This window comes from Rhinatrema bivittatum, chromosome 3 (assembly GCF_901001135.1).
Source record: "Rhinatrema bivittatum chromosome 3, aRhiBiv1.1, whole genome shotgun sequence".
Taxonomy (NCBI): domain Eukaryota; kingdom Metazoa; phylum Chordata; class Amphibia; order Gymnophiona; family Rhinatrematidae; genus Rhinatrema; species Rhinatrema bivittatum.
This window is the reverse complement of record NC_042617.1, coordinates 529,205,062-529,230,412: the sequence shown is the minus strand read 5'-3', so window position 1 is coordinate 529,230,412 and position 25,351 is coordinate 529,205,062. Positions and strand designations below refer to the sequence as shown.

General features: G+C 49.2%; 1 protein-coding gene and 1 long non-coding RNA gene across 3 annotated transcripts in view; one reads left to right on the top strand and one right to left on the bottom strand.

Annotated features, from left to right (window-relative positions):
• The window catches only part of DNMT3A (DNA methyltransferase 3 alpha), a 502,482-nt gene that overhangs the window by 298,962 nt on the left and 178,169 nt on the right, over positions 1 to 25,351 (bottom strand). For both annotated transcript variants that reach the window (XM_029596281.1, XM_029596280.1), the window contains exons 4-5: positions 16,898 to 17,005; positions 14,935 to 15,091 (exon numbers count right to left, since the gene is read on the bottom strand). In XM_029596281.1, the coding sequence (XP_029452141.1) occupies positions 14,935 to 15,091; positions 16,898 to 17,005 (265 nt within the window). The remainder of the gene's footprint in view (positions 1 to 14,934; positions 15,092 to 16,897; positions 17,006 to 25,351) is intronic.
• Positions 18,522 to 25,351, top strand: part of LOC115088229 — a 157,339-nt gene continuing 150,509 nt past the window's right edge. Inside the window, exon 1 of the long non-coding RNA XR_003855728.1 lies at positions 18,522 to 18,582. This is a non-coding gene — a long non-coding RNA (uncharacterized LOC115088229). The remainder of the gene's footprint in view (positions 18,583 to 25,351) is intronic.

Here is a 25,351-nt window from a genome sequence, read left to right as displayed (position 1 = left end):
AACTGTTTAAAATCACTGTTGAAGACTCTCCTTATTAACTCAGCCCTATTATTGCACTGAAAACGAACATCGTCCAGACTTAGCTTGCCGTAGAAGATACCGGACACCAGAGTTTATTCAATAGACCTTTGACACCCCGATATTGGGTTTGGATTGTTATGTATTCTGCCTGTGCCACACTAAGGTGAGAAATTCAGTTAGGGTATAGTTTCTGTGTAGGAATCTATAGCAGTTTGGCTGGTTCTGCTTTTTTAATAGGTGTATTGATGTTTTAGGACCTGGTGTAACATTTGCAGTGTTGCTTTTTCATAGGTAGGGTTTTTGCTGTTTCAGTGCTGGTAGTTAGTGCTGTTTTGATATGGGAAGTTTACTATATTGTAATTGTAATTTAGTTTACTCATGGCTTTCTTAAGCCCACATCCAACATGTGCTACAATAAGCCTAATACTATACGAGTTCAAAGTATTTCTTTTACTTTTTTTGCAGGTTTTTATGTTTGAGACCACAGCAGTGCATGTAAATATAATATACATGTTCTGATATTTTTATTTCAGAAGACTGAATGCACTTTTTCATGTAAATTCTTATTACAAATACATAAATTTTAACTGTGTGTGTGGAGGGTGGGCTAGGGGGTGCAAGCACTGGCTCCACATGAGAAAGCAGAATTCCATCTGGAGCTATGTATCCTGGGCCAGGTTCTCCCCAGTTTCTGCTGCAGCAGTGATGCATATAGTCTTGGCCAGGGCTTATTTTCCTTTTTCTTAAGCCCCAGAGAAAACAGGCAATATGGATCACTTCTGGTCACACACACCCCTCTCCCCCCAACACACACACCTCCCCAGGCAGAGCAGAGCCTAAGCAATTAAAAAGCAGCAGACTGAGTCATACAGTCAGTGAGAATGTGCTGGAGTGGGGAGGTCCTGAGAAGTGGAGGCAAGCTACTGTCAGAGAAAGGGAGGGGGTGAACCAGAAGGAGATGCTTATGTAGTGTTAGTGAGGTTTCAGTCTGAGATAGGTGGATTGAGCTCTTAAAGGGGCAGCTGGCTGTGGCAGTGCTTGGGCAGGGAGGTACTCACTGAATGAGCACAAGAGAAGCAGCGCAACAGCAAATATTTGTGTGTGTGTGTCTGAGCCACTGGCTGGCAGTGTGGTTCTTATTACTTGGCAATTGGTTCAACAGCTGATTAGTTAGCAAGAGACTAACACCAAACTAGGGATCCAGGATATATGACGGATGTAACCAAACTTGTGAGGGACCCAACCAATTGCATGGATGGAAGGGTATTGCAGCTCTGTTTCCTCACCCCTAGTTTAAGATGTACTTTACTTAGTTTTTTAGGAAAAAGGTGAAATTTATGTTGGAGAATTTTTGTCTCAACTCTATCAAGCTCAAGGTCACATGATGTACTTCACAATGATTAGCTCAATGTGCTTTTGGGAGGTGTTGAAGCAACTGCTGCACAGAAAGCACCTGAGTGAGTCACAGATACCCTATGGGCCAGTTCTGAAAAAATCCTCTGGGCTGATATTTGCTTGTAATCCGCCCCTGATGATACTTGAGTTTTTTGGGGGGGAGTGGGAGGGGCAGGATAACAGGAGTATAAAGGGTAAGAAGGATGGCTTTTTGTCGCTGTCTTTAGTGGTCTGAACAAGATGGGTGTCAGAAACGCCCATTCATCTGGGGATTTGATGATAAATTGGTGTGCTTTAGTCTAAGGTATTACAATAGAAGGGCAGTATAAGCTGGGGAAGAGGGTTTTTGATTACCAAAGGGAGGAAAAGATATGAAAAAAGGCTTGTACTCCAAATGTGGCAATGTTTATCCTATTTGTTTAACACAAAGTTTATTGTATTATTGTCTTCTACAGTTTAATAAAAAGATTTGAATATAAATCTCACTCTTCTTCCTCTAGTCTTATCATATCCTAGTGGCTACAGCTAAATAATTCTAAGCCAGTTTAGTCATATGAAAATGACATGTAATATCTGTGCTAACCAATGACAAAGCAGATGGGACTGCAAATTTTGATTTTACAACATCCAGTCAGACATATTTATCAATTTGCAGCAAAATAGAAATAAGGTGTCAGCAAGCCTGATGGCATGTCAAGCACAGCAAAGTGCTAAGACCGCTTGGATTAATCAATCATCCACCTTCACAAAATATTTTTTTAGGTTTTTCAAAAAGCAGATACTATAATACACTGCTTTGGATTTTATCTTTAGCAAAACCAACAGTCAGACATGTTATCCTTAGCGAATCTAACACGGCTGGTGTTTCACTGAAAAGCTTCCTCAGGGGTAGACTTAATTTCATAATCCACTATGATCGTTGACACTGAGGAAACTTTTCAATGAAACACTGGCAGTGTTGTTGGGTTTGCTAACACGTCCGACTGTTGGTTTTGCTAAAGATAATACGTTACACTGCTTTGGATTTTATCTGCTTTTTGAAAAACCTAAAAAAATATTTTGTGAAGGTGGATGACTGATTAGTCTAGGAGGACTTAGCACTTTGCTGTGCTTGACATGCTGTCAGGCTTGCTGACACCTTATTTCTATTTTGTTGCAAACTGATAAATATTTGTCTGACCGGTTGTTGTAAAATCAATATTTGCAATCCCATCTGCTTTGTCATTGATTTTCTCTTCTTGGGATTTGTGGACTCTTCTTTTTTGTGGTATAACTGTGCTAACACCATTCTTTTGCTGCTAGAAGTCCTGTGGTGAACTATCTTTTTCTCAGAATGATGTCTAGCAAGATCCCCTTATAATTTTATTTTTAAATGTAATGTGCATATTAAAAGTGCTTTGGGGCCTATACACATGCAGAGATAAGCAATGAAATCCAGTATGTAGTAACTGCACTGAAATTTGAGCCAGATGATACCCTAGATAATTAACATTATATGATAAGATATGGTAAGGAACCAGGGTGTTGAATTTAATGTTGGTCTTCTAAGAATAGTTGAGGAAGATGACAAGACTTGACATGATCTACTAGTGGACGTGGTGAAGGCCAGCATTTTGACACATTCTGGGTAGATAGATATGGAGGGCTGTGTCGGAAAAAAATTGAAAGATCAAGTAAAGGACAAGATGGAGGGGAGGGAGTTCATGTTGGATTATTTACAGGAATTTCTATGCTCATCTGCCCAAAATGGAAGGCACTCAATTGGACAGACTGTATGGACCAATTTGGTATTTTTCTGCCTTCATTTACCATGCACAATGTAATTATGTGACTAGCACATGGATCATAACATTGCTGTTCTATTGAAATGTTTTTGGCAGAGGGAGTGAGCCTAGGGATCTCTTATCTTATTTCCTCAGAATTTTCCAGCAGAGCTTTAACTTGCAGTGAACAGTCACCAAACGAGAAAATCCCGCCTAAAGGGGTGAGAAGGCTGCTAGCTAAGTTCTTGTTATTAAGCCAACTTCATGCATAGATGAATGGCATTCCAACAATCTTGAATTGTTTCTTTTCAGTGACAGCAAATATGCACATAGTTCCCTATCTTAACGCCTCTTGCAGCTGCGGTGGAGCTGCCTTTTCTATTATGCATCCCCGGCTTTAAACTTCAGCCACAAAGGATCATGTTAAAACAGAAAATGTCTGCTACAGCCAAAAGATCTGCTATTAGAAAAGTAATAGGGGCCAAACAAATTACTCTAAAATGTTGAGTTTAACCTTTCCTTAACATTCTCTATTTCAATTACATATATTTAACTTTAAACACAATTAAAGATACATGCACATTAATCAGAGCTCAGAATTATACAGAATGAGAAGGAGCATTAAAAAAATAAATACTAAACTGAGACAGGGGCCACTTATATTTTCAACCCAAACTGATCTCTGCCCCAATTACCACCTTGGTTAAATTTCTAAGTGTTTTACAAACATTTTTCAAAATTCATCAGCATTTCCCACTATTATGGGGACAATTTTCAAATAGGCTTCGCAGTTGCAAAGCCCACAAAGTGCATTTACAGGAAAACTGGTTCTTACCTGCTAATTTTCATTCCTGTAGTACTATGGATCAGTCCATACAGTGGGTTGAGCCTCCTTTCCAGCAGATGGAGACAGAGAAAAAGTCGAACGGTATCCTATATCAGGACAGTGCTCCCCCGCGTCCCTTCAGTATAAACGTTATTAAAGCAGAAAAAATGTAACCTCAACTAGAATAAGATCAAGCAAGCAACAATATTTAACATCTAAATTGTAAATGTAAACTTGAAGCAATGCAAAGAATTCACTCTTATATCTTTAGTAGATACTTCTGGTGCCTTGTCAATCAGTCTTATCTTTGAACGAATAAACTTCGAGCGGTTGCTGAACAAAAAAAATCAGATTCCCTCCACTAAGGGCAGGCATCTGGACTGATCCGTTGTACTACAGGAACGAAAATTAGCAGGTAAGAATCAATTTTCCTTTCCCTGTACGTACCCGGATCAGTCCAGACAGTGGGATGTACCAAAGCTTTCCTAAGTGGGGTGGGACTGAGATAGTCCCGCTCGAAGCACCTGTCTGCCGAAGGAGCCTGTACATCGAGGTGATAATGACGAGCAAAGGTATGAAGAAATTTCCAAGTAGCTGCTCTGCATATTTCTTGCGGGGAGACCAACTGGCTCTCTGACCAAGAGGTAGCCTGTGAACGCAAAGAACGGGTCTTTAAGCCCTCCAGAACCAGCCGGCCCCGACAAACATACGCCGACACAATCGCCTCCTTTAGCCAGCGAGCGATGGTAGCCTTAGAAGCCTTGTTCCCCTTATTGGATCCGCTCCAGAAGACAAAGAGATGATCAGAGACCTGAAATTCATTTGTGACTTCTAAGTATTGCAGTAGAACTCTTTTCACATCAAGGCGCCTTAGGTCTCCGCCAGGCATGCTCATAATGTCTTGAGAAAAAGCAGGTAGCTCCACTGACTGATTTAAGTGAAAAGAGGACACGACCTTTCTCGAGGGACACTCCTGAATCAGAAAAGCGAAGAAATGGCTCCCTACAAGACAAGGCTTGGAGGTTGGACACTCTTCTGGCCGAGCAAATAGAGATTAGAAATACAGTCTTGAGAGTCAGGTCTTTGAGCGTGGCCTGCCGGAGGGGTTCGAAAGGCGCCCCGCAGAGAACTCGCTGTATCAGATTAAGGCTCCACGACGAAGTAGCCCGGACAGGCGGGTTCAAATGTTTAGCCCCCTTGAGGAACCGAACGAATCCGGGTGGGCCGCCACTGCATAACCATCAACCCACCCTAAGAGGGAACTGAGAGCCGAAACTTGTACCCACAGAGAATTGAAAGACAAACCTTTGGAGAGGCCATTCTGTAGGAAACAGAGGACCTGGGACACTGGGGCCTTGCGCGCCAGTACTCCTGAGTCTGCACACACAATCTCAAACACTCTCCATACCCGAATGTAAGCGAGAGAGGTTGAAGTCTTATGCGCATGCAACAGAGTGGAAATAACCTCCTCCTTATAACCCTTCTTCCTCAGTCTCCACCGCTCAAAAGCCAGGACGCTAGACAAAAGCAATCCGCCTGATCGAAAAATGCAGGACCTTGCCGCAGTAAGTTTGTGAGGTGACAGAGGCAAAGAGGACCGTCCATTGCGAGGTTCACCAGATCCGCGGCTATTCTGGCGCTATGAGAATGACCAGCCCCTTGTGAAGTTCGATTCTTCTGAGTATCTTTCGCACCAGAGGCCAGGGTGGGAAGATGTAGATGAAGATGTCGCAATGCCAGGGTAGCACCAGGGCATCCACCCCTTCCGAGCAGTTCTCTCATCTGTGGCTGAAGAATCTGGGAGCCTTGGCATTCCTCAGAGTGGCCATCAGGTCTAAGTGGGGGGCTCCCCACTTGCACATAACAAGATCCATCTCTTCTTCGGACAACTCCCACTCTCCTGGATCTAGGTGTTGACGAATTAGGAAGTTGGCTTGAATATTCTCCTTCCCCGCAATGTGGGAGGCTGCCAGTCGAGCCAGATGGCGCTCCGCCCAGGAGAACAGCTTGCTGGCTTCATGGGCTACCTGGTGCCACCCTGGCGATTGATGTAAGCTACTGTGGTGGCATTGTCGGAGAGAACTCGCACTGCTTTGCGATGGAGCAAGGGCAGGAATGTTTTGAGCTTGAGCTCCCGGGCCTTGGGATCAAGACTTTGCCCATGCGTGTGTCGAAGCGTGCCCCTAAGAATTCCAGGACTTGAGACGGCTTGAGGTTGCTCTTGGAGAAATTGACTATCCAACCGAGGGAGGTGAGAAACGACAAGACTCTGTTGACTGCAATCGCGCAGAGTTTCTCCGACTTTGCCCGAATGAGCTAGTCGTCCAGGTAAAGATGGACCAGTACGCCCTCCCGGTGGAGAAAAGGTGCCACTACCACCATGACCTTGGTAAACGTGTGGGAAGTGGTGACGAGACCAAATGGGAGCGCTCGAAACTGGTAATGCCGTCCCAGGATGTTGAAACAGAGATACTTCTGATGTTCCTGGCGGCCTGGGATATGAAGGTAGGCCTCAGTCAAATCGAGAGAGGCAAGGAATTCGCCTGTGCGAACTGCTGTGATGACCGCCCTCAGGGTCTCCATCCTTGAGCACCTTGTTGACTCTCTTGAGGTCCAGGATTGGTCGAAATGGAGAAATTACTTACCTGATAATTTCGTTTTCCTTAGTGTAGACAGATGGACTCAGGACCAATGGGTATAGTGTACTCCTGTTAGCAGTTGGAGACGGATCAGATTTCAATCTGACGTCAGCTCCTAGTACATATACCCCTGCAGGAAGTGCAGCTCTTCAGTATTCTCCTCGAAAAGCATTGTGGATATACGTGTGACTGACTGATTGATTAACTTAATAATATGATTAACTTAAATAACTTCATAACTTGTTAGAACGTTTAAAACTTGATTAATTTGAACTGGTTGATTGACTATAGCTGGAGACCGCCAGTGTACTGAACCAGAAAGCGTTGAAACCCGGCAGGGTGGATGCCCTAGGTAGATGAAAAGCATGGCTTACCCTTGATTCATTGACAAAAAACCATGTATAATGGCAGCCAAGGGTGGGATGCTGAGTCCATCTGTCTACACTAAGGAAAACAAAATTTTCAGGTAAGTAATTTCTCCATTTCCTAGCGTGTAGCAGATGGACTCAGGACCAATGGAATGTATAAAAGCTACTCCCGAACCGGGTGGGAGGCAGCCCATGGTACACACTTAGAATTGCCCTTGCAAATGCCGTGTCCTCCTGAGCCTGCACATCCAGACGGTAGAATCTGGAGAAGGTATGGATGGAAGACCACGTTGCCGCCCTGCAGATCTCGGCAGGTGACAGCATTCTAGTTTCTGCCCAGGATACCGCCTGGGCTCTGGTAGAATGGGCCTTGACCTGTAGAGGTGGTGGTTTTCCAGCTTTTACGTAGGCCGCCTTGATGACTTCTTTGATCCAGCGGGCAATGGTTGCCCGCGAGGCCGCTTCTCCTTGCCTCTTTCCGCTGTGAAGGACGCAAAGGTGGTCCGTCTTTTGTACTGGTTCCGACATTTCCAGGTAACTGGATAGGAGTCTGCTGATGTTGAGGTGGCGTAGACTACGGGCTTCTTCCGAATTCTTCAAGCCATCCATCGTTGGTAGTGAGATGGTTTGGTTAAGGTGAAAGTGTGAGACCACTTTGGGGAGGAAGGAGGGCACCGTGCGTAGTTGGATGGATCCTGGGGTGAGTCTGAAGAATGGCTCTCGGCAGGACAGTGCTTGTAGTTCCGAGATGCGGCGGGCCGAACACACGGCCAGCAAGAACACCATCTTTAAGGTTAACAGATGGGGGGACAGGCCTTGGAGGGGTCTGAAGGCGAATCCCGCTAGGAACTCCAAGACGAGGTTGAGGTTCCATAGAGGTACTGGCCACTTTAGTGGTGGGTGGATGTGTTTGACTCCTTTCAGGAAGCGTGATACATCTGGGTGCGAGGCTATGCTGTTGCCCTCGCTCCCGGAGCTGTAGCATGACAATGCTGCCACTTGTACCTTGATGGAGTTGAGGGACAGACCCTTCTGTAGTCCATTCTGTAAGAATTCCAGGATCACGGGGACAGTGGAGGAGCTTGGCTTGACTTTGTGGCCTTCGCACCAAGCCTCAAAAACTCTCCAGATCCTTATGTACGTTAGAGATGTAGAGAACTTGCGCCCTCGGAGAGTATCTATTACCGCCCCCGAGTATCCGCTCTTTCTCAGGCGGGCCCTCTCAATGGCCAGACCGTTAGAGAGAATTGAGTTGGGTCCTTGTGAAGGATCGGACCTTGTTGTAGTAGGTCTCTGTGTGGGGGCAGGGGTAGTGGATTCCCTGCCAGTAGTCTTCTCATGTCTGCATACCAGGGTCTTCTTGGCCAATCTGGAGCCACCAGAAGAACTAGTCCCCTGTGTCGCTGTATCTTGTGTATGATTGCGCCCAGCAAGGGCCACGGCGGGAAGGCGTATAAGCAGGGTCCCCGGTGGCCAGGTCTGTACCAGGGCATCGATCCCCTGGGACTGCGGATCCTGCCTGCGGCTGAAGTATCTGGGTACTTGACCGTTGGATCTGCTTGCTAGAAGGTCCATGTCTGGGGTTCCCCACCGATTCACTATCATCTGGAAGGCTGTGGATGACAGGTTCCATTCTCCTGGGTTTAGACTTTCCCTGCTGAGGAAGTCTGCCATGATGTTGTCTTTCCCGGTGATGTGGACGGTGGAGATCTCCTGGAAATTTGCTTCCGCCCATGCCATCAGGAGGTCTATTTCTAGGGACACCTGTTGGCTTCTGGTTCCGCCCTGTCGGTTGATGTAGGCCACAGTCGTGGCATTGTCCGACATCACCCTGACTGCTTTGTCTCGGAGTCTGTGGGCAAACCGCAGGCAGGCTGCACTGCCCGAGCTTCTAGGCAGTTGATGTTCCATCCTGCCTCTTCTACGTTCCACTGCCCTTGGGAGGTTAACTCTTCGCAGTGTGCTCCCCATCCGTGTAGACTGGCATCTGTGGTGAGCAGGGTCCAGGTTGGGGAGGATAGTCTTGATCCCCGGCTCATGTGGCTGGTCTGCAGCCACAACCGTAGTTGGGTCCAGATTCTGCCCGGGAGTGGTAGACGTACGGTGTAGTTCTGGGACCGTGGGCTCCACCGCGATAGAAGTGAGCGTTGTAGGGGCCTCATGTGGCTCGCGCCCATGGCACCACTTCCAGTGTGGATGCCATCAGCCCAAGGACTTGCAGGTAGTTCCATGCTGTGGGACAAGGAATGCTCAGCAAGGTCTGCAGCCGGTTCCACAGTTTTGATCTCCTTGTGGGGGTCAAGCTGACCTTGTCTTCCTTGGTGTCTAATCGGACTCCTAGGTATTCCAGCGACTGTGAGGGCTGTAGGGAACTTTTGTTTGTGTTGATCACCTATCCTAGGCTTTCCAGTAGTGTTATGACTCTGCTGGTTGCTTGGTGGCTTTCCTCCGGTGACTTTGCCCTGATCAGCCAATCGTCTAGGTAAGGGTGAACGAGGATTCCTTCCTTCCTCAGTGTTGCCGCCACCACTACTATTACCTTGGTGAACGTCCGGGGTGCTGTGGCTAACCCGAAGGGTAGTGCCCGGAACTGATAGTGACGATCCAGGACCTTGAAGCGTAGGTAGCACTGGTGCTCTCGATGAATTGGGATGTGTAAGTATGCCTCCGAAAGATCCAGGGATGTGAGGAACTCTCCTGGTTGTATTTCAAGTATGACTGATCGTAGGGTTTCCATGCAGAAGAGGGGGATCCTTAGGTGGCGGTTGACCGACTTGAGGTCCAGGATAGGCCTGAATGTACCCTCTTTCTTGGGTACGACAAAGTAGATGGAGTAATGTCCAGTATTCATTTCCTGTGTAGGCACCGGGGTTAAGGCCTCGAGGGCCAGAAGTCTGGATAGAGTAGCTTCCACTGCCGCCCTCTTGAGGAGGTCGTGGCAGGGGGATTCCACGAACCTGTCCGGAGGGGTTCAAAGGAAATCCAGGTAGTACCCCTCCAGGATGATGGCTAGGACCCACTTGTCCGAAATAATCTCGACCCATCTGCGGTAGAATAGGGCTAGTCTGCCCCCTATGGCTTCTTCCCTTGGATGGGTCGGCTGATTCTCATTGTGGGGCGAGGCTGGGGCTGTTGTGCTTGTTCCGAAAGGACTGATTCCTGCCCGTAGGGCGGGGTGCTTGATAGTTACTCTTGTAAGGGTTGAAGCGCTGAGAGCTTCTGCCCCTGGCGGACCTGTGGAAGGGACGCTGTTCTCTTCGTCTTGTCTTCCGGCAGGTGTGGTAATGGGGAGTCGCCCCATTTGTTGGCCAGTTTCTCTAGTTCGCTGCCGAACAGGAGGAATCCTTTGAAGGGCATCCATGTGAGGCGCGTCTTGGAAGAGGCGTCAGCTCACCAACTTCGAAGCCAGAGTTGTCTCCTGGCCGCCACTGCGGACGACACTCCTCTGGCTGTTGTGCGCACTAGATCGGAGGCAGCGTCAGTGAGGAATGATACTGCTGGTTCCATGTCTTCTCCCGGAGTGTTGTTCCTAGCTTGTGATAAGCAGGCACGCGTCACCACGGTGCAGCAGGCCGCAATCTGCAGGGACATGGCTGCAACTTCAAATGACTGTTTTAGGATGGCTTCTAGGCGCCGGTCATGTGCGTCCTTGAGCGCCGCTCCTCCCTCCACTGGGATGGTAGTGCGCTTGGCGACCGCGCAGACTATGGCATCCACTCTAGGGCATGCTAGAAGCTCCAGAAGCTGGGTCCAGGGGGTACATGGCTGACCAGGCTCGTCCCCCTTTGCATGTGGACTCCGGGGCATTCCATTCCAGCTGTTGTGCCGCCTGTAAGAGAGGAAAATGGCGAGACGTCTGGCGAAGGCCCTTCCAGCAGGGGGTTCGTTCTAGGTTCCCCCAATGTGCCTTGGCCCGGGATAACGAGTTCCGTTAGACATTGGGATATGAGGTCCGGGAGCTCGTCCTTTGTGAAGAAGTGTCTCATGGTTCGGTGTGGCTCTGTCCCCGAGGGAAGTTCCTCCTCCCTCCAGGGGCTCAACTTCCTCTTCGGAGAAATCCATGTCCCCGTAGGTGGGGTTTCTGGGTGGTAGGAGCCTGTGCCTGGGCCTCGAGGGTCCTGGGGCATGAGGGTTCTCCGGTGGAGCATGTGGCTGAACAGCCAGAGGTTCATTTTGCATCTTGACAAAGGCGTGAATACCCTTGAATAACTCCACCCAAGATATCGATGCTGGGTCTAAGTTGAGGGGCGCAGGTTCTCTGGGGGTCCCCGTCTGTGGGGTGGACCCACTGGGGCCTGCTAGGTCCGGGGTACCCCCTGAGGAGCTAGCACTGGACCCTGGGTGGGACTGGCCCTGACCTGGATCTCCCAGGGCCTCCTCACAGTGTGCGCACAGGGAGTCGGCCTCCTTGCTCTGTGCGGCTCTGATGTGGCATGCAGGGCAGAGGCTTTGAGCTTTTATTCCTGTTTCTGGAGGTGCCATGTCTGTGGACGCGTAAGCTCTTGTGCGCTCCAGTGTGTGCAGATATGCGCCTAGCTGTAGATGTGCGCCCAGCTCTGTGCATGCAACTTATGCGCGCAAGGTTTTATGTGCGTGTAAGTTTATGCGCACAAGGATTTTTGTGCGCTTAGCTCGATTTGTGCGCTCGGATCGAACGGCGGGCGGCGCAGCGAATAGGGCCAAGATGGCGACGGCGAGCATGCGGGTAATATGGCGACCTCCTCGGAGGATCTCCATGTGGGCAGACCCTTGGAAATAGCCGGGGCCTGGCCCTGCTAGGGCGGATCAACCCGGTGGCACTGGTTCCGATCGGTGACCTGTGCTCCTCCTCGATCCTTGGAGACCGGATTCAAACAGAAGATTTCCACCTTACCTTGTTCCTCAGCTCTTCCCGGTTTCGTTCCGGGCAGTCTCCGGCTGCGGGGGGGGGGAGGGCAAATACCTTCACCGCTGCGCTCGAGGGGTGCACCTGCTGCCTCTCAGCCGCGCCCGAGGATCGGGGGCTAGGTCCTCGCCACGATTCGGCCGCCGGACCGAGGCTCACCTCCGAGGGACCACGGAAATCACCTCGGGAATCTCAACTGGGGGAGGGACCCGAGGATATCACCGCAGGAGAGCGGGGCTCGTCTTCAGGTAGGTTTTCCCCTTTAATTTTGGTTTTCTTCTTTGAATTTGGTTCAAACACTGCGAGAGCGTGCAGATAGTCCCTAACTGCTATGCAGACGGAAAATACTGAAGAGCTGCACTTCCTGCAGGGGTATATGTACTAGGAGCTGAAGTCAGATTGAAATCTGATCCGTCTCCAACTGCTAACAGGAGTACACTATACCCATTGGTCCTGAGTCCATCTGCTACACGCTAGGAAATGAGCCGTCCTTTTTGGGAACCACGAAGTAGATGGAATACTGGCCTGACCCCTGTTCCTCCAGGGGGCCCAGGACTATGGTTCCGAACTGTTGAAGCCTGTCGAGAGTCTGGCGCACAGCTGGACACTTCTAAAGTCCGCAGGGAGAAATTAAATAGCGGTCCAGGAGATCCCGAGCAAATTCTAAAAGAGTAGCCTCGTTTGATTACTTCGAGGACCCACCGATCCAAAGTAATTTTGACCCATTCCTTGTAAAATATGGACATCCTCCCTCCTAAGTTGGGAACGGAGGAATGGGCCGGCCACAACTCATTGCAAAGACTTTGGGGCGGATCCTTGAGGGTTCCCATCACGGAATGGCCGTCGCCCATGAAAGGAATGGGACCACGATTGAGATCTTGTGGATGGATTTCTTTGAGAAGCCCCTCGCGGCCTGTTGTACCTGCGCTGCTCCCTGAAACGAGAGTGCAATGGAAAAAAGGATTTGGACACTGGTGAATTCTTCAGAAAGGACATCTATCCCCAGTTTGTCCAGGACAAAAGGAATGAGCGGATCAAGCTCTTCCCGCTGGAACAAGCGCAAAACCCACGGGTCATCTCCCTCGACTGGCAGATTTGGAAGTAAAATATCTATATCTGGGTCAGGATCTGGCTGAGGGGAGGGATGAGGAGGGTCTGGAGGATCCGGTACCCCCAGTACGGTCCTGACCCTAATAGTTCCTTGCGCATCTGGAGCTTTAGGGCCCTGCCCTATGGACACCCGAGGGATCTTTGCAGGGGGGGTCCGGGGAGGGATCGTTTTGCTCTTGTAAGCTTGCAAGATAGGACTTGTGTAATAGAATAAAATCTGTGGAAAAATGGTGATGAGCTTTCCCGGGCATTGGGGGAGGGGGGACATCGTGGTGGGGTCAGGAACCACAACAGGAGAGTCCATGGGGCTTAAATCCGGAGGTGAATGACTGAAAACAGGATCCCTTCCCCCCTCCGGTCCCGAATCTGATGCGAGAGCTGGGGACAAAATGGCAGACGTTCCCGCGGTTTTCAGTGACGGGGTCGGCCTGGCAGCGCATTTGATGGCCCAACCACGGGCCGCTGATTTTGCCGCTGCCGAGGAGGGTCCCTCCCTGCCAGGCAAACGAATGGAGCAATGCCCTTTGCGGGAGAGCAGCGAAGCAGGCTCCATGCATGCCAAACAAAATGCTGATTGCGGCATAACAACGGAGGTGGGGGGAAAGAAAGCTGCTGCGGAGGAAACCGGCAGAATCAGCTGTGCCTGGCTGCGAGCGAGCGGGAGCTGGAGAATCAGCACTGCTTCGCTCCTTCCCCCTGTCAGCTTTTAGTTAATTCTGTAATCGTGGGTAAGCTGAGTACTTCTTGGGTTTTTTTTGTTTTTTTTTAACAAGGACAGAGGAATAAAGCCATCTCTGTTAAGAGACCCGAGGCATGATACATCTCAGGGGTCATACAAAAAAGGGGGAGGGACTGAACCACCAGTATCACCCCAAGCCAGGCAATGTGTCACTGGGAAGAAGGGGGTCCTAGGCTGAAGTCTCAAGGGGAAAATCCCCCCTAGGACCCCATAAGAGCTAGGAAACAGGTTTCTGCTTCACTTGTCAATAAAATTTATTTATTTTTTTTTTTATAAATGATTGCAATTGAAGTAACTAATACTTGCTTGATCTTGAGAAAACTAGAGGTAGGAAGGGAAGAACTTCCTCAGAGAGAGAAAACAGCTAAATACTGGGAACCGCAGGTTCTACCACCTTCATCTGCTGGAGACAAAGAAATACTGAAGGGATGCAGGGGGAGCACTGTCCTAAGTTTTTCTCTGTCTCCATCTGCTGGAAAGGAGGCTCAACCCACTGTCTGGACTGATCCATGTACATACAGGGAATTTATGCACTTTTTAGTTTTTCTCTGTCTCCATCTGCTGGAAAGGAGGCTCAACCCACTGTCTGGACTGATCCATGTACGTACAGGGAATTTATGCACTTTTTAGTTAGCTACTCGGGTTGTTTATCTTTGAAAATTTGCTAGCATAAAGCAAGTGACCTGTAAATGCCCATGTACTTTGCATCTGTTTGTGCAGGCTGCTGGAAAGTGGAGGGAGAGAGCATGTGCACTTTTGAAAATGCCAAGGTGTGCTGTTTTCCTTCCCAGACCTAGCCACTGCCAAGAACACCTCTTTTTACCCTGACTAAAAGTACACACACTATGGAAACCTGCGTGTGCTTTATCAGGCAGGAAAATTTACCCGGGAAAAATTTCTATTTACCTAGGGAAATGGCTTTGAAAATGCCCTTTTAAAATTTTCTCCTTCAGTTGAATTCTTTAAGATCCAATAACCATTTGACAGTATGAGAAGATTCATTATTATTTCAGTAGACTGAATTTCCCTGCCTTTGCCACACTCCCACCCTGTGTAATCACTATTAAAACAATTTAAATGAACTAAGTTTGGGGAGGGGGAGGTTTCCTTTCCAATTTCTTAAAGAGATTGGTTGTACCAGTCATATCTGGTTGTGCTTTCCCTACAGGCTGGTTAACCTGTTCGTACCTTCTGGTGGTTCCAAGCACTTTGGGCCAGATGGTTGGAACCCACCTACTGCCCACTCAATCATCTGTTTATTCTGGATTTCCACTGCTTTAGCGGTATCTATTTCATCATTCTCAGGCAATTCTGGAAAATTCTTCAGTGCTCGACTGCTAGCCACCTGAAAAAGAAAAAAACCACACATTAATCAATTGTTAGTTCAACCAATTTACTGGACGGAGTCACCCAAAGATGCAACAGGCTATAGGGCAGGGCTTCCCAAACCTGTCCTGGGAATCCCACAGCCACTCGGGTTTTCAGGATTTCCACAATGAATATGCATGAGATAAATTTGCATATCATGGAGATTCCATATGTGCAAAATTAACTCATGCATATTCATTGTGGAAATCCTGAAAACCCTACTGGCTGTGGGGTCCCCAGGATAGGTTTGGAAAGCTCTGCTATAGGGCTTCCACCTCTCTAAAGAGAGTGACACAAAGACACCAAGATATATACCAAGGGGCTTCCACTTCTTTGCCAAGAGTAGAACGGCATATATCTCCATGTTAAGGGGAACAATTGAGCCAGTCATCATTTTTTCCTAATCCTTACATACAGCCCGATCCAGTAAAGTCCGTGGGAGAGCGGACTAACGCCCACTCTCCCGGCGCGCGCACCAGCCCCTCGCCGGTGCGCGCGATCCAGTATTTAAATTAGGCGACGCGGTGCAAACGAGGAAAAGGAGGCGCTAGGGACACTAGCGCGTCCCTAGCGCCTCCTTTTGGCCTGGAGCGGCGGCTGTCAGCGGGTTTGACAGCCGACGCTCAATTTTGCCGGCGTTGGTTCTCGAGCCCGCTGACAGCCACGGGCTCGGAAACCGGACGCCGGCAAAATTGAGCGTCCGGTTTTCGGCCCGACAGCCGCGGGCCGAATTCAAAATTTTTTTTTTTTTTTTTTTTACTTTTTTATACTTTTGGGGACCTCCGACTTAATATCGCTATGATATTAAGTCGGAGGGTGCACAGAAAAGCAGTTTTTACTGCTTTTCTGTGCACTTCCCTGGCGCCGGAAGAAATTAGCGCCGACCTTTGGGCGGCGCTAATTTCTTAGAGTAAAATGTGCGGCTTGGCTGCACATTTTACTTACTGGATCGCTCGGGAATACCTAATAGGGCCATCAACATGCATTTGCATGTTGAGGGCGCTATTAGGTGCCGCGGGTGGGCCGCGTGTTTTCCTCCCCTTACTGAATAAGGGGTAAGGGAAAACACGCATCCAGAGCAGGGTGACAGTGCGCTCCGACGGAGCACACTTTACTGGATCGACCTGATAGTGATGTACTTCTGATTCTCTTATTCAGACCTGGATTTGCCAATAGGCACATTAGGCTTGTGCCTAGGGCGGCAAAACTCTGGGGGCCAGCTGAAGATTTGCTGCCTCCCAGCTGTGCTGAATCTCACTCAGTAGAGAACAGAAACAGAGGGGTGAGGCTGGAACAGAGCAAAGAAAACCATCTCTGCCTATTCCAGCCTCCATCACCCTGCCCCCCCCCCCCCAATCCAGGGAATAAAGAAAAGCCACTCTGCTTCCTACTCCAGCCTTTCCCTCCTTGTCATTCAGAGGCAGAAGGGGAAGAGGTGAGTATGGATCAGATAGAGCACAGCAAGGAAGGTTGTGCCTTAGACATTTTGCTCTGCTATCCCTTGTCCAGGGGAGGGAGGGGGCAGCAGCACCACTGGTGCTTAGGGGTGGCAAAATCTTAAATCCGTCACTGCTCCTATTGAGTTACATAAAAAGGACTACATCATCATGCATGTAAATCAGGACTGGCTCAGCTCATCTCTCTTAACATGGAACTATATGATCAAAGTAAGAGTGACTTGTGACTTCCCCTCCTCAAGTGTATGCATAGGAGTCTTAGCCTTCCTACAATGATTATTCAGGGTTCTGTCCACGTGAGATGTCAGTTTTGGAGATGCTGTTACCTGCAGAACCTCAAAGATAGCTTTTCTGTACATGGGTTGCTTGTTGTAGGTTGCTTGGTGAAAGGCTGTCATGAATGAGCTCAGGGGCATCAACTTTTCCACACAGACCTGCAGAACAAGGAGCAGAACAAAAGAATCTGAGATAGGGAAATTTAGAATCTCATTCTATTAAGGCAAAATAAGTCAGTCTGTGATAGGTGGTTATGGGGAAGATACCATCCATGAGCACCAAGGTGAGGATGAAAGTAGGTACTTCTCAACTGTATCTCAGCTAAGATCCTGACAATGACATGATGGGGGCTGCAGTCTTTCCATTTTCACATGCAGAAGTTTCTTCATTTCTTCCTTAGGTCTGATAGCTGATAATATGTATATTTTATATACAATAAATATGACAAACTGGGTGAGACTTAAAGGATTTCAACTCTGGAGTGCATTGTGTGGCATGAAAGCAGAGTGCCTCAGCACCCAAGAAACAATTGATGTCTGTTAATGCACACCCTGGAATGTGTTCTAAAATTTAGAAGATATTCAAAGGTAAAAACAAAAACCCAGACATTTTGCTTTTCAGTTTAATAAAACATTGAGCTGATCCAATGGCAGTTCTGCCATATGGAAGATCTCATTTGATTCTTGCTCCCTAGGCTGGCAGGGGGTGTGGACAACGAGGAGGCAGTATTCACAACTCCTTGGAGAGTTCAAGCCATTGCACAGCACTAAAACTTTATTGGCTGGCTCAACTATGCACTTATACTGCTTTCTGGAGTAAACTGAGGTTCACGCCTCTCGGTCTGAGCACTGTTGGCTACAGTGACTGAGCTGCATGACAGAGGAAATGAAAAGGTGAAAACCCCAGAGATGCGAAAGGCAGCTCATAGCACTTTAGTTCAGGTTCAGCAAATTTTGATTGCGCTGAAAGCCCAAATGAAACAGGAGGAAGCAACCAAGCCACAGCCTCCCCCCTCCATAAAAATTTAGAGTCAATTTTATTAAGTCTACTGTTTATTCAATTATTTCAGTTGAATTTTAAGGGAAGTTAGAGCATGTTTTGTTAAAACTACCTTGCTTTTTTTGTCAGTACCTAGATGTGTATCTAATAACTATAACACAGATGATATCTGAAAAAAAATCACAATATTTGATTTATCTCAACTATTTTACAAATGTGGGAGTTAATATAAAACACATGAATATATATTCAAGGCCACTGATAGGTCATATGATCTTTCACATTTTTTGTTCCACAGCCCTACAAACTTTAAACCAGTCAAATCTTAACTAGAGACTTTAATTGAATGATGCCCAGTCCTGCCTGAAAATGCTGTTAAAAATACAGAGGTACTCCTACACATTCAAGAAGCTTTCTTTACTGGCATGACAGTTTATATAAGCGTTGCCAAACCACTGCACTCATTTTTCTATCTCTGAATCTAGTTGGCGAAAACAAACCAACGAGCTCCAACTCTCCTCCCCCCTCCTTATCTTCAGATGTTAACAAGCCCCACCTGGCGATTCCACACTGTCACAGACCGTTCCCCCAACCACGTGATCTGTAACAGCCAATCAGACAGGCGCTGACACGGCACACTGAGGTAGAATCCCATTGGTCCTCTGAACTCCGTTTCTTCCCCACTGGCCTGCCTAGGAGCTGGGGAAGGCGCCCCTCCCCACCCGAGCAAGGAACGGTAAATAAATTCACGGCTTTCATACAGGGCAGTGGGATGCTGATTAAATGTGTTAAAAAATAGTAAATTATCTACTGTAAGTATCCGGCTGTAAAGTACCTGCCACTGTGCACATGTAATTTCAGCATACGTGATTTATGCTTACGATGTGTACTTTACATTGTGCCTAGAAAAACTGTAAACTTGAAAAAGGAATCATGCAGCGACTGCCACTGGGTTCATAGGTGGAACCTAGGCACTAGTTTATTCACTCGAAACCAGAACTGACTCAGCCTGTCCTTAGTGACTCATATGGTAACCCTAAACAGCAGAATCCACACTCACTGGGAAGGGTAAATCGCCATTTTGGTGTGCAGCAACCAAGTCGGGGCAGAACCATTCTCTATCACCTGTTGATGGGGATAAGTGACAGGGCAAGACGCTACTCATCTCTTGAATCCTACCCAATCAGAGCTGGAGGGCGGGAGATTAGTTATGTGCTCATTACTGCTGCCAGAACACAGAATTAAGGAATATAGTAGTAAATAGACAAACAGGAGAGGACCAGAAGGCATGCGGCAGAAAGAAAGAAGAGGAAAGGGAGAGAAAGAAATCAGCAGAGGCAGAATTCAGGAAAGGGGATAGAGCAGGCTGGCCAACTCTGGTCCTTAAGAGCCACAAACACTGATTTTCAGGATGTCCAAAATGAATATGCATAAAATAGATTTGCATACATTGGAAGCAGTGCTTGCAAATCTACCTATTGCATATTCATTGTGGATATCCTGAAAACCAGCCCTGTTTGGCTCTTGAATTGAGTTGGCCATCCCTGGGATAGAGGAAGTAGAGTAGCACAAGCAGCAGGAGAATGGGGTAGATGGGAAACAGATTAGCAGAAAGAAGGTATTTAGAAATGGGGATGAGAGAAAAGGAGAATACAGTATAAAGAACATAAGAAAATGCCATACTGGGTCAGACCAAGGGTCCATCAAGCCCAGCATCCTGCTTCCAACAGTGGCCAATCCAGACCATAAGAACCTGGCAAGTACCCAAAAACTAAGTCTATTCCATGTTACCATTGCTAATGGCAGTGGCTATTCTCTAAGTGAACTTAATATCAGAAAAAGATATTATATAATATCAGAAAAAGAGGATGAGGGAATACATGGCAGAGAGAAAATGGAGGCCTGGAATAGCAGGACAATGGCTGCAGAAGAGGCTTTTGGAATGAAGAATAAGTCTATCACAGACCGGAAAGGAGACAGATGGAAAGCAAAGGACAGAGGAAGCTGGCTGAATAGGGAAACCAATGAACCAGCCCTCCACTACCTCATCATTTGACAGTTGCCTGCTGTGGAAAATAATCGGGGATTTTTGCTCTGCTGGATATGGGTTTTGCTGTGCGCAGAATCAGGGTAAGAGGTGGCTGATGGAACCAGGAGTGAGGACATGGTGAGCTGGTGGCTGGAAGCAGGGCTCCCCCCTTGCTCAACCTTCCCCCATCCCAAAAGCATTCAATTGGAGGTGCTGCAGACTTCACAGGTGGCCATTATATACTATTTTTTAATAAGATACAATATCTATATTCTTTGTTTGAATGAAAAAAAACCCCTCAATTTATATACTGAATTTTGTATTTTAAGAGTTTATCCCTTGAAGTTTAATATGATAGGTCTGCCAATATTGAATGTATTGGTTTCAAACTACTCTGCCTCTGGTGTTTCCAGACCCAATGGAGTGGCTATGGGCATCTGCTCTTCTTGAACGGCCATGCCTGAATGTCTTGTTCCTGTACATACCCAGATCAGTCCAGACAAGCGGGTTTTATTCATCCCTACCAGCAGATGGAGGTCGAGAACAAAACTTTGGGCACTGCCACATATACCAGAGTGCCACCTGCAGTCCCTCAGTATTTCTCTACCTCCAGCAGATGGTAGAGGTGCTAACCCTGCAATACTGTCTGACTGGATATTTTAAGGAAAATTGCTCCCTGAGGTGACAGGCTCCTGCAGAAGGGTCATCCCTCGGGTTAAGCTGGGCGAATGGGGGGTTGGATGCCCCTGGCCAGCTTCAGCCCGTGACCCCAGGACCCCTGACAGCCAGTGGTCTGGTTCCCTTGGTGGGCCCGAAGCCCCTCCGCCTGCCTAGGACAGGGAAGTACCCTTACTTTTATTTTTGTGCTTTCCTGTGTGCCTAGGCCTTTAAATCTTTGTTGTAAAAAAAAAAAAAAAGTCACCAGCAGCTGTCTGCTTTTGCAACAGCAGAAGCATGCGGCAGGCTGTGCGGCCTAGCAGGCTGAAATCCTCGGCGAGATCGTCGGGTGCAGGCCGGGCAGTAAGTGGGCAGATTGGGGGATCATTCGGAGGAGGGTGGCCCCGGTCGGGGCAGATTCACTCCAGTGGGGGCTGGCTGTACTCCCGAACGAACCGCACGGTTTTCAGTCGCGGCAGTGGCTTGTTCACCGTGCTGGCGGGAAATTCTTGGGGCAGTGCGCTCTCTTCAGGGTTTGACAGCTGCCGTGTGGTGCACCCCTCTCCCTCATGATCCGGGCCATGGGAGAGTGTGGAAAGCATAGGATTGCCTGTTTGGATTTTTATTTTCCCTTGCTTTATTTCTTGGTGCTTGTTATGACGGAGAACCAGCTCAGAGAAACCTGCAGAGCCTGTGGTAGCCTGTCAGTCGGCCTGAATGCCCTCCTCCTCTGCATGGAGTGTGCTGGAGGGGGGGGTCTGAAAGGCAAGCAAAGCCGCGGAGGCATTCACTGACCGTGGCAGTGGCGCTAGGATCACAGGATGGCATGGCTATGGCCGCAGAAGCGGAGCTGGATAGGGGGGCTTCTTCCCGGGAGTCCGGGGGGTCTCCGCCGCTCCTGTCTCCCATGGTTTGACCTGGGGGAAAAGGTCCAGATGTCTCGGGCCCTAGCAGCCCCAAGCGCCCTTCGGGGGCCCCAGGGGGGCTTTTGCCCGAATTTGTACTTTTATTGCACGAGGCCTTCCTGGCTAGGCAGGCAGGTAAATGTGGTGTCACAGAAGGCCCGATGGGTTCGACAAAGCGGGGGAAGGTCCCCCCATGAACTCTGCCTCCCGAGGGATGGCTAGCGCGATTGGAATCGGACTCGGAAGATTCGGACAAGTCTAAGCAGGAGGATGAGGTCTCCTCGGAGGCCGATCAGGATGGGGACCCGATTGGGAGCCCCCCTCTGGTCCCAGGGGACCCTAAAACTGAACAGGGAACCTTGGAGGGTCCAGAGGCTGAAGGCAATGATCCATGGGTGATCTGGCTTTTCAAGAGAGAGGAGCTTCGCCTGCTTATACCTCAGGTGTTGGAGGAGTTGGGGATTAAGCTCACCCTGGAGGATTCAGATGCTGAAGGGGTTAATCCGGTTCTGGATGGCCTGCGGAGACCCCCCAGCACTTTCCCAATTCCGAAGAAAATCCAGAAATTGATCAACCGAGAGTGGGATTCCCCCAACTCGGGTCTGGATAAAGCGATGTCCAAGCTTTATCTGCTTCTGCAGGACCATATGGACATTCTCATTGTCCTGAAGGTGGATGCAGAAGTTTCGGCAATCACTAAGAAGACCACTATTCCGGTGGCTGGAGCTTCCGCTCTGAAGGATGTTCAGGATCGGAAGTTGGAAGTGCATCTCAAGCGAGCTTTTGAGGTCCTGGGGCTCGGCCTGTGGGCAGCGGTATGTGCAAGTCTGATGCAGCAGGCCTATTTATGTTGGATCCAGAAGCCGCAGGAACAGTCTGCCTCCGGGACTCTTTCCCCAGTCCAGGCAGACCGCCTGGAGGCAGGGGTTGCCTATGGCACGGATGCCTTGTATGACCTTGGTGAGAACCATGGCCCGTGCTATGGTGTTGGTGGTGGCGTCCAGACGACACTTGTAGCTACGCAACTGGTCAGCGGATCTGTCATCAAAATCGCAGCTATGTAATCTGCCCTTTCAGGGGAAATTGCTGTTTGGTGAGGACCTTGATCGTCTGATGAAGTCGCTGGGAGAGACAAAGGGCAATAGGCTGCCAGAGGATTGAAAGTCTGGCCGTAAAACCTTTTATCTTCTCGGCCTCGCTTTCGGGAGTCCAGACGTTTTTGTCAGACAAGGCCCTCGGCGGCCTTGGCCCCAAGACAATTCTCACATAGACAACAGTCCTTTCGAGGGGCTGAAAGGTCATCTAGAGGCGGATCCACCCAGGGTGCAGGTGACAATAAGTCCTCACAATGAGATCCGGCAGGTCCACTCCTAGTCTCTGGTAATCGGGGGCAGGCTGGCCCGGTTCTACAGGGAGTGGACCAAGATCACTTCTGACCGGTGGGTGTTGAGCGTGGTGAGAAACAGCTATGCCTTAGAATTTTCTCGCCCACTGCGGTCGGTCTTTCTGGAGTCGCCTTGTCTTTCCCGAAGCCAGTGGGCAGCGGTCCAGGAAACGCTTCAGCGGTTGTTAAATCTGGAGGCGGTTGTACCGGTGCCAGTGTCTGAACAGGGACAAGGCAGATATTCCATCTATTTTGTGGTGCTCAAGAAGGAAGGCACGTTCCGACCTATCCTAGACCTGAAGAAAGTCAACCAGAGTTTGAAGGTACCACGTTTTCGAATGGAGACGTTGTGCACCGTAATTGCGGCGGTATGGGAAGGAGGGTTTTTGGCATCTCTGGATCTCACTGAGGCTTATCTGCATATCCCCATCCATTAGGAGCACCAGAGGTTTCTCAGATTCATGGTTCTGGGACAGCACTATCAGTTTCAAGCGCTGCCTTTTGGGCTGGCCACCACCCCGCGGACCTTTACAAAGGTGATGGTGGTAGTGGCGGCGGCGCTGCGACCGGAGGGATTGCTGGTGCACCCGTACTTGGACGTTGGCTGATACGGGCGAAGTCACTAGAGGAATGTGTGCGGTCCGTGGACAGAGTTTGGGCGCTCCTGGAATCTCTAGGCTGGGTTATCAATGTGCAGAAGAGCCATCTGGTCCCCTCCCATTTCCTCGAATACTTGGGAGCCCGTTGCGACACCCAGCGGAGCAGAGTGTTTCTTACAGATGACAGGGTGAACAAAATTCAGGGGCAGATAGTGCATCTGCTTAGACTACAGGTGTCGAGGGTCTGGGATTACTTACAGGTCCTGGGTTCAATGGCGTCCACATTGGAACTGGTGCTCTGGGCATTTGTCCATTTGAGGCCTCTGCAGAGAGCCTTGTTGTCCCGTTGGAATCCTCTGTCACAACAATATTTGCTGCCCCTGGCTCTGATGGAGTCGGCCAGAACCAGTCTGGCCTGGTGGATGACGCGGAACAATCTGGAGAAGGGGATGCCTCTCGAGGTCCCGGAGTGGGTTGTGGTCACCTCGGATGAAAGTCTTTGGGGCTGGAGGACAGTTTGTCTGGGCAGGTCTGCTCAGGGCCTTTGGTCGATGTCGGAACAGACATGGTCCATCAATCGCCTGGAGACGAGCGCCGAGCTCTGGAGCAGTTTCCACCCTTGGTCCGCGATCGGATGGTGCGAGTTTTCTTGGGACAATTCGACCACGGTGGCTTACATCAACCGCCAGGGGGGAACCAAAAGTTTCACGGTAGCGCAGGAGGCTCAGCTGCTGTTTGAGTGGGCAGAGCTTCATCTCAAAAGAATCGCCGCCTCCCATGTCACAGGAGTCGACAACCTCCAGGTGGATTACCTCAGCCAGTGGCAAATGGATCTGGGGGAGTGGGAATTCTCTCAGAGGGCCTGGGAGCTTCTCTGCGAACGGTGGGGAACCCCGCAGTTCGATCTCATGGCAACGAGTCTCAATACCAAGACGCAAAGGTTCTTCAGCCGCCGGAGGGTGTCCGGGGCAGTGGGGCTAGATGCCCTCGTATGTCCATGGCTGACCGGAGTCCTCCTGTACATCTTTCCTCCGAGGCTGCTGATAGCAAAGGTACTCAGGTGTGTAGAGGGCCACACGGGGTCAGTGATTCTGGTGGCTCCAGAATGGCCTCGCCGTCCGCGGTTCGCGGATCTGGTGCGGCTGGCAGTGGACGGACCGCTACTCCTGACCCATTTACCGGATCTCCTGTGTCAGGGTCCTATATTTCCGATCAGGAGGATCGCTTTTGTCTCACGGCCTGACTTTTGAGAGGAGGCGATTGCGCGTGAGGGGGTATTCGGAACCAGTAATTACCACGCTGCTCCAAGCAAGATGCCCTGCTACCTCTTTAGCCTATTCCAGGGTATGGAAGGTGTTTGAAACCTGGTGTGGACAACAGGGATTGGCCCTCTTCAGGGGTCGGTGTCCCATATTTTGTCTTTTTTGCAGGTGGGTTTATCCAAAGGATTAACACATAGTTCCCTTCGGGTCCAGGTTTCCGCTTTGGGTTGTCTCAGAGGGAGAGTCCAGGGGAAGGCCTTGGCATCCCATCCGGTTGTGGTGTGTTTTCCAAGAGGAGTCAAACATCTCTGTCCACATCTGCGTCGCATTTGTCCAGAATGGAATCTTAATCTCGTGCTACGGGTCCTTTGCGAGGAGCTGTTTGAGCCTCTGAATCGGGTATCTTTGAAGATCCTGACTCTGAAGACGGTCTTTTTGGTAGCTATCTGTTCGGCTAAAAGGATTTCAGAATTGCAGGTGCTTTCATGCCATGATCCGTTTCTCCGGATATCATCCGATACGGTGTCCTTGCGTACGGTACCTTTGTTTCTTCCTAAGGTGGTGTCTGTTTTTCATGTAAACCAATCAGTGAAGTTGCCCGGGTTTCTGGATTGGGCTCGGGATCCCTCGATGGGATGAGAACTTCACCTTTTGGATGTGAGACAGATG